Source organism: Lethenteron reissneri, chromosome 45, assembly GCF_015708825.2.
Source record: "Lethenteron reissneri isolate LAM-NWPU_2019-01 chromosome 45, ASM1570882v1, whole genome shotgun sequence".
Classification (NCBI taxonomy): domain Eukaryota; kingdom Metazoa; phylum Chordata; class Hyperoartia; order Petromyzontiformes; family Petromyzontidae; genus Lethenteron; species Lethenteron reissneri.
The window spans coordinates 6267616-6287789 of record NC_083823.1 but is presented as its reverse complement, the minus strand read 5'-3'; the positions used below and the strand labels follow the sequence as shown (position 1 = coordinate 6287789).

At 51.9% G+C, this 20174-nt stretch overlaps 1 protein-coding gene across 2 annotated transcripts in view; it reads left to right on the top strand.

The window, feature by feature from the left end:
- LOC133353957 (FERM, ARHGEF and pleckstrin domain-containing protein 1-like) overlaps positions 1-20174 on the top strand; it is a 104607-nt gene that overhangs the window by 79083 nt on the left and 5350 nt on the right. Inside the window, exons 23-26 of one of the 2 annotated variants that reach the window (XM_061570491.1) lie at positions 2974-3107; positions 8527-8672; positions 10811-10918; positions 12636-12787. In XM_061570491.1, coding sequence (XP_061426475.1) covers positions 2974-3107; positions 8527-8672; positions 10811-10918; positions 12636-12787 — 540 coding nt within the window. Of the gene's footprint in view, positions 1-2973; positions 3108-6777; positions 6951-8526; positions 8673-10810; positions 10919-12635; positions 12788-20174 lie in introns of both variants that reach the window. The other variant, XM_061570490.1, reaches the window with a different exon arrangement.

The following is a 20174-nucleotide window of genomic DNA, read 5'->3' as shown; positions in this document are numbered from 1 at the left end:
CTTCAGCCCACCGGCGTGTTGGAGAGTGAATCCACAACATTTACAATCTGAGTTTCGACGCATTTTTACTTACGCGATCTAACCCAAAAACCTCTATTATGAATAATATTGGTCGCGAAAGCCTTCGTGTTAAACTGACGTATGCTGTGTCTATATATGTTGAACTTCTTTTGCACCGTACGTATCTATAACCGTGCTAATCGGAGGTGCAAACAGACCAGTGGGAAAGAGCACGGCACCTGATGTGTGGCCCGCTCTGTAGCCTTGGCGAGGCCCTTCATGGTGAGTGGAACAGACCGATTCGGTGACCCACGCTCACTCGCGTCACTGTCGTTAGAGCCGCCCGACATCCGCGCCTTCACTTTTGCCCCCCGCCGAATCGCACTCCACGTGAGTGAGCGAGTGAGCGGGTGGGTGTCGGTGATTGAGTGGGTGGGCACGAGTGAATGTGTCGAGCGGCGGTGCGACCCGTTAGCGCCACGCTGCTCTACGAACCCGGCGACCCGAGCTTGATTTCCGCTCGCGGCTAACACCGATTATCTGAACAGGTCTTGGGCCTCCCCTAGGTCGACTCGGCCTCAAATTTGTAACTGATGCGGGGTGAAGACAAGGGAGGTCGGGCGTGGTGCTAGCCACCCACCCCCACGTGTGTCGTGCCGGCCTTCATAAGAGCTCGCTAACAAAACTTCCCCCAGCAGTCTGTCCACGCTGCGTGGGGGATCTTTGTCTTTGTTTGTGTGCGTAGCGAAGTGGGTGGGTGGGTCTACAGTCAGCACGCTGCGCTACGAACTCATCATCTCTCCGAGGTCGATTAAGTGGGTAACCACTTGGTAGGGAAATCAGCAGCGGTTGTACCTGGACCTGAGTGAGAGTCTTTCCCCCACCATGGCATTGTGCAAATTTCTCACCACTGGCTCAGGGCTGTAAACAGGAGGTGACCATCAACGCCTGGTTGCTCATTTCAGGAGGGAATTCGCTCTGACTTATTTTGTTTGAGAGAGAGAGAGGAGAGAGGTTGCCAGCCTTGGCCTTCGGTCCCTGGGCATGCCCTCTCACTGGGGGGGGGTTGGGCAGGGGGTGGTGTACCGGTCTGAGGCTCTCTCATTCTCTCTCCCAGCTAAGAGGCCGAGCCAACAAGAACCACGGTCGCCACGCAACAGGTGGAGTGGTGTCGGGTAGGGTAGGGTATTGGCCCGGAGCCACCCGGCGGTTTGCGAGCGCACAAAGGATTCGCCCCGACAGGAATTTCTCTTGCTCCGGCGTCCACCCCTCGCCCGCCCGCTCCCCCAGCCCCCCCAGCCTCCCCCCCCGCCCGGTGTGCCAGAGCGAGCGTGGCTCCAAAACGTAGAAGTTCGATGCGCGCAGAGCGCACCGACACGTTGCGATCTCTCTGCGCATCGCGGCCCCGGTGACCGTCGTTGTGTTGTTTGCATGGGCCGGGGCGAGAGGCGGGGGTATCCAGGAGTAGTCTTGATGTGGGGGGGGGGGGGGGGGGTGCTACATACCAAGGAGGCCGAGGATCTCCGCTGTACAGAGTCACGGAGATCGACCCGACCGGCGGGAGCTCCAAACGGGCCTGGCTGCCCTGGGAGGCTGGGATCACGACGCTTCCCAACGGCACAGGAATAGCAGCCCTTCCCCAAACTTAAATTCCCCACGCCGGCGACAATCATCAACGCGGCGTGGCGGGCACGTGGCGACGCCGCTTCAGTGTCGCCGCATCCACCTGTCCCCATTCAGTCACTCGTACCCCCCCCCCTGCCGTGCTCGTGTCTTGACTATTCATCTGTCTGCCGTACGAACGTCTTGACTATTCATGTGCCTTCCGTACGAGCTTCTTGACTATTCTTCTGCCTGCCGTACGAGCGTCTTGACTATTCATCTGCCTGCCATACGAGCTTCTTGACTATTCATCTGCCTGCCGTGTTCGCTTCTTGACTATTCAGCTGCCTGCCGTACGAGCGTCTTGACAATTCATCTACCTGCCGTACGAGCGTCTTGACTATTCATCTGCCTGCCGTGCTCGCGTCTTGACTTTTCATCTGCCTGCTGTACGAGCGTCTTGACTATTCATCTGCCTGCCGTACAAGCTTCTGGACAATTCATCTGCCTGCCGTACGAGCATCTCTCCAGGAGCAAGGGCCACGTGGTAGCCGTCTTGTTAAACGCCAGATTTGGGCTGTGGACGAACGACGCCGCTGTTCTTGAGAAGCCGCTGTAATCACAGGCGGCCGAATCTTGTTATCGAACCCGGAATCTCAGAGGTGCCGGCACGGCGCTCCGACAGCCGAGCCACCCACCCGGCCGCCCTCTTGCGTTGCATTTGATTTGGCGAAAAATTGTAGCTCTTGAGATTTTAAGATATTATCGGTTTCACTGTCACCCCGTGAACTATCAGAATCGGAATCTTCAATTTAGACCGGAGGAATCCGATGAGCTATGAAGCTCTTTTTCGCAGATGTCCAGCGAGAGAACTTGGTGTAATCACCAGTTTCATGGCAGTGCTCGTGAAAAACTTACCCTCAACGTAATCCTAACCTTAAACCTAATCCTAACACCAACCCTCAACCTAATCATAACTCCAACTCTAATTCTGATATCACCGCGGGGGTGGAGAAGGGGTTACTATTTCTGCAAGGGGAGTCTTGCTGACCAAATATAATTGACACCCTGGGGTTCACGTAATGTAAGGCACTGAGAATACACGTTCCAAATCCGGTGGAGTCCAAATGCCGTCTCGCACCTGCTCTTGACGGAGCCCTTCCCAGCGAGCCCGTCCACATCGCACACCTGTGACATCACTGCATAAAGAGCTTCACAGCTCATCGGATTGCTCCCCAGGACTAAATCACGATTCCGATTCTGACGCCACAACGCGGCTCGGTTACGGCGCGACCGATGCGACGCGATTCGGCCCCGATGACCGCCACCCCCCCCCCCCCCCGACGAAAATCTCTGCATTGCCGCTCGCAGCTCGCCGGAGGAGATGGACAAGTGGGTGGAGGACGTCACGCTGGCGGCGAGGCGCGCCGCCGACGACACGGTCGACCACGCCACGGCCGGCCGCTCGCCGTGCCGCGAGACCGACATCGTGGAGAGCCACATTTGTGAGTCGCACGCTACCACGGCCCGGCATGGCGCTCACACGTCGGTGTGTGTGTGTGTGTGTCTGTGCGTGTGTGTGTCTGTGCGTGCATGTGTGTGTGTGTCTGTGCGTGCGTGTGTGAACCTATGGAGCGGTAGTTGTAGCGGTTAGCGCTACGCAGCGCTATGAACGCTGCGATCCGAGTACGATTCCCGCTCACGGCCAACACCGGTGACGATTGTCTGAACCGGTCCTGGTCCTCCCCTAGGTCGACTCGGCCTCAAATGAGCATCTGGTGTGGTGTGTAAACATCGTCACTGGGGATACAAACGCGGCCTGGCGTGGTGCTGGCCATCCACCCCATTGTGTGCCGTGCCGGCCTTCATAGGAGCTCGCTAACAGCACTTACCCCAACAGTCTGCCAAGGCTACATGGGGGGTTTCTATCTTTCTCTTTGTATGTGTGTGTATATGCTTCTAATCGTGTGCGGAGTGGTGGCAGAGTGGTTAGCACACTGGGCTACAAACCCAGTGACCTGAGTTCGATTCCTGCTCACGGCCAACACCGGTGACGATAATCTGAATCCTGTCCTGGGCATCTCCTAGGTCGACTCGGCCTCAGATAAGTACCTGGCGTGGTTTGTAAACATCAACATTGGAGAGATAAACGCGGCTAGGCGTGGTGCTGGCCACCCGCCCTCTCGTGTGCTTTGCCAGCCTTTATAGGCGCTACTTGCGAACAGCAGTTGCCCCAAAACTATGCAAAGGCTACATGGGGGATCTTTGTCTTTGTGTGTGTGACTCTAATCTGTTGACCCATAACACCTGACCTCCGCACGGCGAGATTTCACCTTTCCACCCACAGCGCTGGGCTCTCTCCCTTCATAACTCATCAAGCCTTCGCCACCGCACACATCCTCAGAGTGTGCCTAGCCTGGCGCGGATGCTGCGGTGATATCAGTGACGCCTGATGACGAATGGCAGCTGCTGTGTCTATGTAAAATGTTTATATGTCCAACAGATTCAAGCGCTGGATTTAAAGACACGATTTAACATGTGTGAGTGATCTGTAAAACATTCGTCCTGACCTTAAGACACTGCACAGGGTTAAACAGGGTCTGATCGAAACCAAACCTTTGAAACGTCATCAAGGGTGTATCGATAGTTCAATGTTAATTTGCCATTTCATCTTGGTGTGGTCTGGGATTGTTGTTGTTTTTGCTGCCTTGCCTAATCCTGATAATGTAATCAATGTTTGTCTTATTTTTGTCTATTTAGTGACTCTATTTTGCACTCCTACCGTGTGCTTTTGTGCATTGCTCGCTGTCGTAGACTTGCCGAACCGCCCATAGTGGGACATCCGTGAGAAAAAAATCAAGAGCTTCATAGCTCATCGGATTCCTCCTGCAATCTAAAACGTAAAGATTCTGATTGCGGTAGCGAGACACACAAAAACCCCCTTCTGGCCTCGGGAGCCGGCATCTGACGGCGTCTTCTGCGTGGCTCCGATCGCAGAGCGGCAAGCACGCCGTGTGACGGGCGCCGGGCCACAATCTGCAGAGCCCAGTCCGAGGCAGCACCTTGTTGAGGACTGTGCTTCAAATGGTGCGGCAGATGATGATTTAAAGACGGTGGTCACCGTATCATCGCCACCGCGCGCTTTCCACATGCGCTTCTGCGGCCGTCTGGAACGCTCTTCCCACCCGTTATTAGGAAGCTCACTGTGAACTGTCCACTTTTAAATCATCCAGATTTACGAACTCATTTCTTTGGAACTGTTTTTCGTGTTTAGTTTGTTGTCCTTCCCCCGCACCTCCGATTAGCGCAGTTGGCTACGTACAGGTGCTAAAAAAAAGTTAAACATACACACATATCATTGCTCTCAGGCACTTTCTGATTCCAGCACTGACATGCGAATGGATGTGCGTGTTGCATGGCTATTCGGCATGACACCATACACTTCTCTGTTCATCAAATATGAATACACGATACACGCATCGCACCCAAACGTTGCCGTGATTTCACGCTCGTATGACCCTTAGCGCTGCATTCATAGCCCGTTCACAGCCCTGAGCAAGTGGCGAAAATTCCACATTCCGATGGCAGGGCCGATATTAACCATAGGACAACCACTGTCGACTTACACATTAAGTGGTACACGATTTTATCCACCTTGGTGGGATGATTGGCTAAGTCAACCACCAACCAGGATTTGAACTCGCGACCTTCCCATTGTGAGCCGCTCCCTCTCCTGCTCAGCTACCCACATCGAAAAATAGGAATTGGTTTTTTGCCCTTTCTGGCAATAAACCTCTGCTTATTTTTCATATTTTTATCCTGCCAAAAAAGGTCCCATGATATAAATGACTCACCCCGAGCCATATAAATGTTCTGATACGTGCAGTGTTTTTGTGCTGTTCGCCTTTTAGCGTTCTGTGGTCTGACACTGGTAGTGAGACCTGACCATAAAGAACGGTGTCTCTGGTTTAGGCCACTCCGTTTCACAGACAATGTGTACGTTATTATTATTATCAGAGGATGTTTGTTTGCATGTTCACCACAAGTATGTGTAAATAATGCAGACGATCTATTTGGCGTTTGAACATCTTACCACCACATGTTTTATTAGCGGAAAGAGTAAAAACCTATTCTTATTTTTCATACTTTGATACTGCCAAAAAGGTCCCCCATGATACACCCACATCGAGTTGCACAATGTAACAATAGATCTCGATTTGAAGCTTTCGTGACCGCAGGAATCCATGCTCTTTGGTTCTTTCGGTAAAGTCACGTAGGTAGAAAATAATAGATCACAACGTATCGATCGCAACACAATTTTTTTCCGGAAGTGATCAGAGTCAGAATATTTTATTTATGCTCGAGGAATCCGATGAGCTATGAAGCTCTTTTTCACCGATGTCTAATAGTTTTCACGGATGTCCAGTAGTTGGCAGGGTGACACACCATCATTGTTGGTCTCTTATAACGGTTGTAGCGCTGTACATCGATTCATAAAATCGCTTGTTTTCACGATACATCAATCGCGTGCTTGAGATTTTTTTTATCGTATATGTTGCACTTAATAGCATTAACATCACCTCTGCAGCCACTGGAGGCGCTACTATTCACAGCAATGAATAAAAAAAATCCATTCTTGAATTATCACCCCGGATCACGGTATAATCCGTCGAATCGTCGGGGAGCGAATCAGTCATGGGCCCACCACTCCCGTGTGCTTGTTGTCCGTGTTGATCGCCATCGCGACCACAGCTCTGACTGCGCACCTGGTGACGCTAGTTGTAATTACTGGCGAAACGTCACGCTACTCAAATTGTAAATGTAGTGGGATTTTACTCTCCAACACACCGGGTGTGCTGTACTCATAACGAATTGCCATGTTTACTTTACGTGAAACCTTGCTAATTGGCTGCGTCGGGTGGTGGCGGGTTTAACAACACATTTTTACTTACGCGATCTAACCCCAAAATAACCTCTGTTATGGATGAGCAAATAGGCACTTCACGATGCGCCCGTGATCGACGTCGATATTAGCGCTCGCCCCGTACGAGGCGTTCCGTTTCCCCCTTTGAAGCAAGGACCGATGAGAAGAAGACGCGAGCACCGTCTCCCCGCCTACCCCCCCCCCTCCCCCCGCGCGAAAAACCTGTCGCTCCCACCCCCCACCCCCGCCAGACTCCTCCGACGACCAGGAGGACTCGGCCGAGGACGAGGCCGCGTCTCCGCGGAGCCCTCACGGAGCCTCCTCCGAGAGGCTGTCCGTTCACCAGCAGACGAGCAGCACCGTGCAAGTGTGCTGCCACCGGCAGACCAGCGTGTCTCTGCTGGACATCAGCCGGGCGGCTGAGGTAGCGGGGGGCGGGGGCGGGTGGGTGTCCGGTCTGTGTCGTGAGTTTTTCGTCAAAGTCTAAAGCGAAGGTGACCCAATTTTCTCGCGTGGTTCCGAGGCCCACGCCGTCATTGACAAGCAAACTAAAAAACGACGTCAGTATAAATGGGGCGCAAACTTGAAGAGCGCGGAGATGACACGTGCTGCCGAATTACACTGAGAGACGCAGCGGGTTTGGGACGCGTGGATCGGAGAACGACGCCAAACAAGTTAGTGGCGTCATTTGAACTGCCTTGGGTGTCCGTGTGTAACGGCGAAATCTGTAGACATTCACTCGACCTCCCTGACCCTCTCCACGTGCCGTGAAGAAGGGTCATCGGCCGAAGCGTCGCCGATAGAACGCACGCTCGCTTCGCGATGCCCCGGCGTGATCGACGGACGCGTTGAGTTTGTTTGTAATGTGGACACGAACGGCGCAGTGGCACGCCGCGGTTGGGTTCGGGGGTTGGGGTTAGGGGTCGCAGCGGAGCGGCGAGTTGCGGCTGGGACACGCAGAGCGACATCCCGGCGCTCGACTCGAACCGTCGCGTTCGGTCTCCCGAGGTGAACGTTCAACGTCGTCAAAAAATTTGCCCGGCACGTGTCCACCACCGACACCGACACCGGGAACAAACGCGGGACCCTCCTCGTCATCCACATTGAGGCGTTGTTTTCCTCCCGACTGCCCTTGTTGTATCTTCATTTCAGGGCGTGCACCATTCACTCTCTTCCTTCTTTTCTCCAGTTGGATCTGTGTGGATCTTGTCTCCCGGGAAGATACCCGTTCCGATTTGTTTTCTCCCCGCTGTTGTCATCAGTCTGTCTGTGTTTTTTTTTATTCAACTCTCCTTTCCCCTCTACAACCGGCACGCCGAGCCAGGCTGTGACCGGCAGTTCTTGCGGTGTCAGCTGCCGCTGCTGTTGCTGCCGCTGCTGCCGCTGCTGCATTTGATTTCCCTTTTAGACCTCCGTCTCTTGCCTCGTGTCGCCCTCCGTCTTCGCGTTTTTCCTTTTCAACTTTTGTCCATCGGTTTCTTCGACCACCCGGCTGTTGCTTGTACCTAGTCCCCCCCTGCCCCCCCCCCCCGGGCTTTACGATTGAAATTGGTGGTTGAAATACTGCAGCAGGCACCCGGTTGGTTCACGCACGCGCGCAAGCACGCACGCACACCCTCTCGTGTGTACGTTGAACTTCTCTCGCACCCGTACGTAGCCAACCGTGGCGGTGACAGCCCTTTCGCACAGTCGGCGTAGCGCGGTCGGCAAGGAACAAAAATGCGCCCCACCTAACCAAACCCCCCCCCCCACTCCTCCCAATTTCCTCCTCTCTCCCCCCCCCTCTCTCTTCGTAGCCCGGACGCCCAGAGGGGCCCCCTCCGGCCCCTGGGTCTCCGCTGCGACCGCAGCCCCTTGCGCCCACCCACCGCTCTCGAGTGCTCGCCTCGCGCCCCGTCGAAGCGAATTCGAAACGCCTGACTCGCACCGCCGTCTTTTCCCTCTCCGTCTCGTGCGTGCGTGCGCTGTCCCTCTACGCCCCCCCTCCGACGCTCTCGCAGCCCTGACCCCGTCACCGCCGTCCCCGCGGCCCCGACCTCCTTCTCCGCGCCCGGGCTACCGCCACTGGCGATGTAATTCTCTTGCCCACGTCTGCTGGTACCGACGTGCCAGCCTCTCCTTTGGTGACTACCTAAACATGCAGCAGGTATTGAATATGAACGACTCGTGGTTCGGGTTTAACACGTAGGCTTCTGCGACCGATATATATATTTATCCGTTATTATGGAGCCGTAGCTAATCGTTTTGTTGACGTGGCAAATCTTACTAATTGGCTGTGTGTCGGGTGGCGGTGGGTTAACGGCACGTTTACACTTACGCGATCTAACCCGAAAGAATACCCTTCATTACGGATCGGTCATTCGCAGCCCCTTTGCCAATCCACTGCTTAGATGGTGAAGCCCATTGACGTCGCGTTGGTGTGAAGCAAGGAATGAACCTGGGCTCCAGTTTCCCCGTTTCTTCGCCCTTCCTCCCACTTTGGTAGCCTGCCGCCTGGTCTCATTTTGTTTTATACGTAGGTGGTGCCGCAACTCAAAGCTCCGCACGGATGGATTTCATCCTCGGGCAGATTCGAGTGCACGAGAACGAACAATAAAAAGCTGCCTCGGTGAATTCTGTCCACGAGGATTTGAATGAAACAGCAAAGTGCTGCGTGCGGATACAATAAAAATGTCCGCAGCGCAGCGATCTACCTGAATAATGTATGAATTGAAGCAACGTTCCAACTTTATAGAGCCCCGAGTTGCGTGGGGGATTTGCGCCCTGCGGATGTTGGGCACAGTCTTTCCGTCGAGTTCTTAGAGCCGTGTTCTATTGCCTGACTCGGTTACAACCACTCCTCTTAGGTCTGCAACTTTGCCCGCACGCGTTCGCAGCGAACACGTGCGAAAGCAAACCGAAACATTTGTTCGGTGTTCAGTCAGGGAACTAGGGTTGCAATAGTCTCTCGAGATGGCTTGTTGGACAAAATGCTCATGTTGGAATGTTGTCAATGTATTTCCGTACAAGATGAGCAACATACCTTATTTTTCTCCACGGAAAGCGGGAGGTACACAATGAGACGTTCAATGAGAATAATTGGAGAAGGGAACGTTAGATTTCTCGGACATGTTATGAGAAAACAAGACGTTGAATGTGCATGGATGTTGACTGGGAACATTAGAGGCACAAAATGCCGGTGAATAAAGTGATTAAGGCTGCAGAAGAAATTTGAACAATTGGATGCAACTGGGAGGGTGTCGTACGAATGTCTCGATAAATAGCGTGGAGCGAGGTTCATGGAAGAAGGCCATGATCTGTTTGAGAAGGGACGTGGCATGTAAACAGACACAGATATTTCACTACAGAAATGTCTTTCTCATAACTCTCTTTCAGGAGGGTCTTGCTAAGATGTAGCAGTAGGTGTGGGGGTGGGGGGGGTTGCGCAATTACTCAACGTTCCAATTTGACCAATTTGCAGGATAAACGTTTCTAATTTGGACCGTGACACCGGCGCGCGATGGCCACGATCTTGTCAATAGCGCCACGTGATCTGCAACGACCGCTGCGACAAACAGACGGTGCATTCATAAAAAAAAGACACCGACGATATTAATCATGGCTCCCCGCTGGATTCGAACCGTGACCTCTGCGGCGAGAGGCAAACGGCACCGCCCGCCCGCCGGTCCGCGTCGCCGCGACGAATTTAAGCGGCCGCGTGCCCGTAGGTTCAGCCCGTACGTTGGTATATTTCATCGTGGACGCGTGCGTTCGTGAAATTGCTAAGTGACAAACGTGAACCCGTAATAGCAGCTCGATTAGAAACAAAAGAAACGAACAAAGATAACTGTCCCGGTGTATAATCGCCCAGAATTCACCCCCACCCCCGATCTCATCAGATCTCAAGCTAAGCAGGGCCGCAGCCTGGACAGTGCATGGATGGTTGATCACAAAGCACGGAGAGGTTGTGGAAGTCCTGCATTGTGGGGGCGTCAAAAGGGCAGTGCTGCGAAATGTACCGTTGGAATGTACTTCTATGCTCCCACACCTCCTATGCTCCTCGCCTTCACCAAGCAGCCCTCGGCCAGCCGTGGTCAATGCAGCAATGGTGAAAGTAACGCTCCCGTGGCGCGCACGGAGTGGGGAGACTATCGTCCAACAGAGGATTGGCACAGGGACACCGCACGTGCGTACGTGCGTGCGTGCGCGATTCCTACATTGTAAGGTGATGCGCATCGTCGTCGACAGTCTTCGTTGTAGATCTCACGCCGGGTGGTCTTTGCTCTCTCTCTGCGCGTCCGTCAGAACCAGCTGTCTGGCTACCTCCTGAGAAAGTTCAAGAACAACAGCGGCTGGCAGAAACTCTGGGTCGTCTTCACCAACTTCTGCCTCTTCTTCTACAAAACTCACCAGGTGAGCGTAGATCTTCCCCGCGTGGGAAACGCTACGGGCCGCAGAGCGACCAGCTGGGGGCCCGCGCTCGTTCAACGGAGGAGAAACAGCAAAACCATTCTCGCTCTCGCTCTCTCCTGAAGCCATCTCTTGCCTAGCAGAGCTCAACGTTGGCATTTAGCTCCTGAACGTACTGCCAGTTTTACGCAGGAGTGGAATCGTCTCAAGGCAATGCTAGTCTACGGACCATACAGGAAACCACTGCAGCCTGCGCTCTGTCAACGGAGGGGGAACAGCAAAGCTGCACGGACTATCTCCTGCAGCCCTCTGCTGGCGAGCAGACCTCAACGTTGGCATTTAGCTCTAACACAAATACATCATCATACACATACATAGAATAGCGCATTAATACCAAATAATGCCAACGAATGGCGAATTTTTCGCCCAAAATAGTATTTTTCTCCGTTCTCTCTTCTCATTTACTGCATCCAGCATGTGTCGTCACCAAACATCATCACCACCAAGCATCACCACCAAGCATCATCATCACCAAACATCACCATCATCATCAACAATCATCATCATCATCACCAAACATCATCATCATCATCACCACCAAACACCATCATCATCACCAAACACCATCATCATCATCACCAAACATCACCATCATCATCACCAATCATCATCATCACCAAACATCATTATTAGCACCAAGCAGCATCATCATCAGAGCACTGGTCTCAAGACGCTCCACCTGAGGGCAGCATCGCTCAATGCTTACTTTGCTGCATCTCGTCTTCGCATATTTAAGCTACGCGTTCGGCACGAGGTCCGACGTTTCGCTCCACGCCCTGTGAGCGTCTTCGTGAAACGTCAAATTCAAGTTGCCCGAAGAAGTGCCCAGCATGGGTGTTTGTTCGGCCAGGATGCCCGACGTTTCGGTACGATCCGAAAACATATCAGAGAGTAGAACGGCACAACCGCGAGAAAAATAAAAACCGACTGGGTCGTGCCGCATCTCACCGTGGCGGTGACACGGCCCAGCGGTAGCGTGGTCGCCGATTGTTACAGAGGCTCCCAGCTCGACTCTGGCAGGCTGCCCTGGTTAACACTGCGTGACAATCGGCTCTGTCTGCTTGAGAGCGGACGTTCAAGATCCCGTGCCAATTTGCGTGCTGGCGCAGCGGTGCAAATTTTGTCGAAGTTGTAAAACTACCCGCGTACAGAACAGTATTTACATGAATTTCGATGTAAAGCTTTCGTGACTGCAGGGATTCATATTCTTGGTTCTTTCGGTAAAGTCACGTAGAAGAGAAACAATAAAATAATAAAAATATTAAACAATACAATTCTCACGACGTTTCGATTGCAACACAAGCAATCATCATCAGGTGTGAAAACCACAGCAATAACTTTTTTTTAAACCGCCATTTTATCTAATTTTCTTGCTGTGGTTTTCACACATGATGATGATTGCTTGTGTTGCAATCTAAACGTCGTGAGAATTTTATTGTGTCATATTTTTATTGTTTTATTGCTTCCTTCTACGTGACTTTACCGAAAAAACCAAGAATATAGTATTTACATAAATTTCATAAACACGTAACAATCGTCAGCCGCCGCCACCCTGATGTGACAACTTTGGAGGGACTCTCCTGAATAACAATCTCGAGACTCAAGTGACAATTCTCTGGTGTGGTGACAACAACAAGAATGCTCGCCTTGTCTCTCGCAGGACAACTTCCCCCTGGCCAGCCTGCCCGTGCTGGGCTACAGCATAACGCTGCCCTCCGAGTCAGATGGGATTCTAAAGGACTACGTCTTCAAGTTGCAGTTCAAGTCCCACATTTACTTCTTCAGGGCGGAGAGCGAGTACACGTTTGAGCGGTGAGACGTTTGACTGGGTGTCCCGCTTCGACCCTGGACGGTTCCTTCTTTCGCTCTTTCACCGCAATGAAGTGCCCGACTAAATCCGGTCACCCTCGCAGCGTCGGCTCTTGTGGCTGGGCCATCGAGCAAAGACGGTGGTCACCGCATCGTCGCGTGCGCTTTCAGATGCGCTTCTGCGGCCGTCTGGGATGCTCCTCCTTCTGATATTAGGAAGCCACTGGAGCTACAGTATTCACTTTTAGATCATCTGGATTGATAACTGGCTTTCTTGAGAACTGCGTTTTGTGTTTAGTTTGTTGTCCTTCCCCCGCACCTCTGATTGGCAGGGTGGGCTACGTACGGTGCGAAAGAAGTAAAAAATTAAAACGAAAATGGTTTGGAAAATTAATAGGAAGGATAATCGTGCATGAGCCCTTCCAACACACCTGTCCAATTCGTAAATACTTATCTGTGTAAATGTACAAATCCACTGCTGGATGAGAGCCTCCCCACGCCATGCGGTTGTTTGATCATACCACACCGTGCTGGTCAGTGAATACATACACGTGGAAGCAGAGAAGTAGGTTACAAGAATGGATTTTGCTGCGATGAATCAGGATCTTTATTTATCCTGGAGAAATCCAATGAGCTATGAAGCAATTTTTTGTTACAGATGCCCAACGATGCTTCTCTGCTGCCCATCACGCAGCCCCACAGTCCAAATATTAGTCCTTGATATTTTCCCCAAGCCCGTTAATGCATTCAGGATGTGGTGAGTGAAGTCTAAATTGTGTTAAGTTTACACGCTGACAGACTCAATCCAAGCAAAAGAGAGTTGTAATGATGAAGCCCATTGGACAATCAAAGAATCGCCAAACTGCAAATTGTGGTAAGGGGCCGTCCATAAATGACGTCACGCACCTAGGGGGGGGGTCAGACATTTGGGACGATGTGTGACGTCACATCTAAATGCGCAATTTTAAATAAATATAGACAACACGTTCTACATAATTAAATAGACTTTTAAATAAATGTTTTCTCCTACAACATCAGAGTACAGCGCCACATTAAATACGCACTTCAATGACAATAGTTTAAAGCGATTTGAAGCATGTTTTATTTTTTGGGGGGCGGGGGGGGCAGAGCTTTGTGACGTCATATTTGAGGGGGGGGTCTGACTTTTGTGATGCCGTGTGACGATGGGGGGGGGGGGGGGGGTTCAAAAATCGTCCAAAATCTCGTGACGTCATTTATGGACGGCCCCTAAAGCCCAAACCATCACTCGCATCAGCGCCACACACCGTTGCAGGTATCGTTACAATCCGTACAGCCAATGGCAGAGCCAGGATTTTCAGGTAGAGGGGAGGGGGCAACCCCTCCAGAAATGAAAAATGATAGAGGAGTTGTTAGTTAGTAAGGACTTGCCCCTTTTTCGATTTAAAGCTTTCGTGACTGCAGGGATTCATCTTCTTGGTTCTTTCGGTAAAGTCACGTAGAAGGGAAATAATAAAATAATAAAAATTATAATACTTTCATTTTATTTTTTATTTTTATTATTTTATTATTTCCCTTCTACGTGACTTTACCGAAAGAACCAAGAAGACTTGTCCCTTGCTTTTTATTCGACGGGTGTGCGTCGATGGCGCCCACACGCGGCAGCGTCACGCAGTGTGCCTGCTGACGTCACGCAGTGTGCCTGCTGACGTCACGCAGTGTGCCTGCTGACGTCACGCAGTGTGCCTGCTGACGTCACGCAGTGTGCCTGCTGACGTCACGCAGTGTGCCTGCTGACGTCACGCATCCCCCCCCCACCCTCCGCGTTGGCCGTGTATTAATCCAAGTATCGGGCGAATCCGGGTAGTAAAGCTAGTTAGTAATAAACCCCAATGATCCGATCGAAATGAGGGATTTCGATCGGATCATTGGGGGGGGGGGGGGGGGGCACGTGCCACCCCCCCTGGCTCCGCCAGTGCGTACGACGTCGACTGCCACCACCTTCGATAACGTTCAACTGTGACGTCATCTAGACCAGTGGTACTTAACCTTTACTGCAGCCTTGCACCCCATTTCGTTCTCAGTCGTTACATAAAAAAAATCATGTTAATGAATACATAGGGTTTAATGAAACAAAGTTGTTGTATTTATGTGCTCGTGTTCAATTAGTTTTTTTTTCGGTGATTTACCTTCTAAACATCTGGCTGTGTCTCGCACAACCCCAGAAAGGGAATCTCGCACCCCCAGGTTAAGGGTGCTTCAAAACAATGTTGACACTTTATATGGTGACTATCGTTTATAATGGAAAAAGAACGGATAATACTACACTGTAACATGATAACAAATGTATATTAATAGCGTCAAAGAGTCTCCACTTGATCACCATCATTGTCAACGCTTGGCCTGGAATCTTCTCCAGGTGGTCTCAAGAGCCCGGAGGCAAATTTCTCGTGATATTTTTGCAAATTCTGTGTTAACTTTTTTTAAAGCACCCTGTACAAGCTGTTGTCCCCCCCCCCCAACTCCCCATGCCACACGGCAGAAGAATTGTGAGATGATTGGAGACTTTTGCAAGAGACGACCGCGCGAGAGTAGCGAAACAATTCTCTTTTGGAAGATGGTAAAAGGTTACTCAATGTCCGTGCCTTAAACCAGGGCATTTTGTGTTGAGTTTCACGACCTGCTGGTGGCGATGTTTACACATCGCACCAGGTACTCATTTGAGGCTGAGTCGACCTAGGGGAGGCCCGGTACCGGTTCAGATAATCGTCACTGGTGTTCGCCGTGAGCGGGAATCGAACCTGGGCCGCCAGGTTCGTAGCGCAGCGCGCTAACCGCTACACTACACACACACGTACATGGGAGAGCCGTAGACAGGGACGATACGGTCACTGAGATGGACAAATAAATGCACGTGGGTGGTGAGCGACCTGGAGACAACAAGACACGTGCCAGATCGGTGGCCACGTGCCGAGACATCGGCGGGCCTGGGGGCAGCGCTGAACGGCCTCTACTGCCCACGAAGCCTATAGCACCTGTGTCACGCGTTTCGTGGCCGCAGACCTCTCAAGCACTGCCCGGGCTCCCAACGCTGCTTAGCTTCTGAAGGGGGTGGGGATGGTGGTGGTGGGGATTCATCGAGGCGAGGGACATTTGGGCCAGAGGCTCATGCGGAATTGATGAGTCCAAAAAGGCATTTCTAAAAAGCCACGGAGTTTTTACTGTAGTCTGGGTGAGTGTCACCCCCCCCCCCCCGAATCATTTTTTTTTCGGCCCAGGGCAGGGAGGGCCCACCTAAATTTTTAAAGTAAATTATTAATGAACGAGAATGTGCAGCGCAGCGTTAATTATCAACCCCGGGGAGCGATGCCGTCTATAGGGTAAAATACAAAGATGCCCCGTGTAGCCTTAACAGACTGTTGGGACAAGTGCTGTTAGCGAGCACCTATGAAAGCCGGCAAGATACACGATGGGGTGGGTGACCAGCACCACGCCTCACCGCATTTGTGTCCCCAGTGGCGATGTTTACACATCGCACCAGGTACTAATTTGAGGCTGAGTCGACCTAGGGGAGGCCCCATGGCCTGTTGAGATAATCGCCACTGGTGTTGGCCGTGAGCGGGAATCGAACTCGGGTCACCGGGTTCGTAGCGCAGCGTAGCGCTAACCGCTACACCACCGCTCCCCACATACAAAGACAAAGATCCCCTGTATAGCCTTAACAGACTGTAGGGGCAAGTGCTGTTAGCGAGCACCTATACATACGCACACACATATACACACAAGCAAAACTGCCTCTGTGCCGTCTCAAGATATCAATAAAAAACACAACACGCATGCCAATTACACGAATACAATCACTTTCTAGTCCATCGGCTTCTTGGCGTTACAGACAGAGCAATGTTATGCAGCAGCAGGAGCAGCGTTTGTTTAAGCGAGCAAAATCTTGGAGCACTGGGACCCTCTTGTTCTCTTCGGCTTTCCAGGCTCGTTAAACAAATGCTGCCGTGTTAGCGGATGTTTATTGGCAAGTGCACGCCATATAAACTTGGGGCCCCGCTAATAATGCGGCCGAGAGTACGATACCAGCTGTTCCCTCCAACCCGTTTCCCGATTGCCTCCTGCCGTGACCTGCAATTCGACTCTCTCTCTCCACCAAATCTAGATAACGCCTCTCTCGCTGCGGGTCCTCTGTGCGAGTCTTCGGGGGTTCTCTGTGGCTCTCTTTGCGAGCCTGTGCACCTCGATGCGAGTCTACGGGGACTCTGGTGGATTTTCACCGAATCGCCAATGAGCCCCGCCAAACGTCGAGACACATCTTCGCCGGCAAAGTCGCCTTCATCCGTAGACCCACGGACATCCAAGCAATCAATCCAAAATCAGTACTCCATCACGCAACCATTCCGAGGCGTCGTTTGGGCACTCTCCTCCGAGCAAGGCGAGTGCGTAAAATAACACGCGAGGCTCAACGCGTGTTTGTGTGGTTTTTTTTGACGACGACGAAATCGTGACTCCCACGCCAACAGAAACGCGAGCCGCCCTCGGCTGTCATGTCTAGACGCTCAAGGAGCTCCCCCACCACCAACGCCACCAGGATTATTTGCGGTTTGTTAGAATAGAAGTCTTCTTTTACGCTGACCAAGTCAACGCCCGCAGACAAACACGGGGCCTATTTTAAACCGCGCGGTGAACATGTCGCGTTGCTAGAGGAATGTCGCATTGACGACAATTAAGCATTAAAGACGGGGTCACGCATGGACTTTGCGCAGTTTCTCTGGAATTGGGAACAGGGGCACACACACCGCACAGATCTCTCGTGAAAGCCTCAACGGGCTGCAAGCGAAGGGATGTGTGGCCAACAGGTAACTCATTTAAGGCTGAGTCGATCTAGTGGGGGGGGGTGGGTGGCCCAGGAAAATCTCTGAAACGACTGCACATCTGTGGAAAAGAGCTTTATGGCTAATCGGGTTCATCCAATAACCACAAAAAAATATTCTGGAACGGTTCGGACATTTGTCACCGGCTGCTAGCTGTGAGCGGGAATCGAACTCGGTTCGCCGGGTTCGTAGCGCAATGCGTTAACGACGGCGCCACCGTCACGCACACACACACACACGCGAACCACACGTGTGTGTGTGTGTGCGTGTGGGGAAATGTTTTAATTGCAGGGCGTTGGCCGCATATGCGATTACCACCGCGCGCGCGCGCCGTAAAAGTCCACGTCGGAATTCTAACAAGCGGCCACATTCTAAGCTGGGCTGGGCTTGAGCTTGGGCTTTTTGAGAGGTTTCCAAGAGAGAGAGAGAAGTGGGGGGGGGGGGGTGAAGAGAAGGCCCCGATTGTTAAGTGGAAACAGCTTGGCGCGGATGTGTGAAGGCGTGCCCGTGCCCACGGAGGATGCCCGTCGCAAGGGCGCTCCACGGGAGGAAGTAGTTTCGTGGCGAGTCAAGCATGTCCGAAAGAGAGAGTCTTTCTGTCATGCGGAGAAAACTCTCTGACGTGGAGAGTCCGTCTCTGATGCGGAGCGTGAACTCGGCACCGTGGCCCCATCGTTTTCCCTGAGTGCACGACGCACAGACTCTGTGCAGTACAACACCTTTGCCTGGCAACCAAAATGATGGAAACTGCTAAGCAGGTTTTGGTTGGGTTCTTGGGTGCGCGACCTTCATCTCTAAAGCAGGGACTGTGTCCAGCTGCTGCCGGGCTACAAGGTGAACAGCGGAGGACAGCGCAGCAACATACCACCATTGTTGTACTCTACTCCTGCGCTCCTCCACCAACGGATGGCTCCCCCCCCCCCGCTTTCAACAAACCATGCAACGGGACAGCCGCGTTGCATTGTCACACGACCGCCAACTGCCCACGTGGCGTGGCCCTCATCCAGCAGTGGATTGACAAAAGAAAGAGGGGCTGCTGTACACATATGTACACACACGCGTACCGTGCGCGTATGTAAGCGGGCATCTTTACAGTGAGCCCGGCAAGGATAACGTCGCGTTAAACTTTCGAGAATGCTGTCGAATGAAATCGCAGACGATTCCGTGTGCCCCTTTAGGACTTGAAACAGCGACGCCTTTGCCCGTGTTCACGAGCTCACCGGCTCTCTCTGACTCTGAACGTGATGTCGCAACGCGCTTTGTGAGCCTGCTACTGTCAAGCCTCTTTTTAAATCCTTTATATTAAGTTCGCGTGCTTGCTTGCTTGCTTAGGACCGTGCAAATCTTTCGGTCGTTTTTTAACCCACTTCCCGTGATCCAATCGAGCTGACATTTTCCACACAGACTCGTTGTGCCAGACAATTATTGTTTGTGAAAAAAAATTCCCAAAATTTTACACTTTTTAGGCAAAAAAATTTTATTTTACATATATTCAAATAGAACTCATTCATGGCTTTGGCTGAACGTCAGAGTGTAAGAGCCCAGAGCGTAACCCCTCCACAGGCCGTGGCGGAGTAGCGCAGTTGGTAGCGCCCTCGCTTCCCATGCCAAAGGTCGCGGGATCGATCCCCGCGTCTTCCACAGGCGAATATATTTTTAAATCCTTTATATTAAGTTCGCTGCCACGCATATAAAGGATTTATAGTGAAAAACTTTGTTTTTACGGGTTATACTTATTGTGGGTTTTGTTTCCATTGAGGTCAGTAATGCCCAGGGGATTGACCTGGCAAAGCCAGATGTACAATGCTATGCTGAAAACCTACATCGTAAACGGTCAGTGTGTGATGTGGTGGCTGATGTTTTCCATCTCGTAACGCCAGTCCGCCCCACCCTTGTGGTTTCACGAAAGTCATCCCACGTGGACGGTGATTAAAACAGAAGAGAGAGAGCTGTGGAGGGGGCACAACTAAAACGGTCCAAAGGAAACGATAACTTTGACATCCAGAAGGCGAACTGAGCACTGCGGCCAAGACCGGTGGAGCGACCAAAATTGAATCCAGATCGTTTGACAAGACCGCGCATGTCAGAAAAGCTTAGCGGGTGAGAACATCGCTAACTCGCAGGGTGTGTAAGCCAGATCGTAATAATCCTCGGTCGGGGGAATGATTTGTGCCAGCCGCGAGAGACGTTATGGCGACGCCATCCACGTCTAATAAGCACATGGGCCACTGAAAGGGCTGAGATCAAACCGAACGCACAATGAACTGGTGGCGGGTCACTGCCCGCCCCCCAAACAAACCGGCTTCACTCACAAAGCCAAGGTATAACATGTGGACAAAATTTCGATTTAAAGCTTTCGTGACTGCAGGGATTCATCGTCTTGGTTCTTTCGGTAAAGTCACGTAGAAGGGAAATAACGTCGTGAGAATTATTTTATCATGTTTTATTTTTATTATTTTATTATTTCCCTTCTACGTGACTTTACCGAAAGAACCAAGAAGATGTGGACAAAACACAAGGGGCAGTACAGCGGT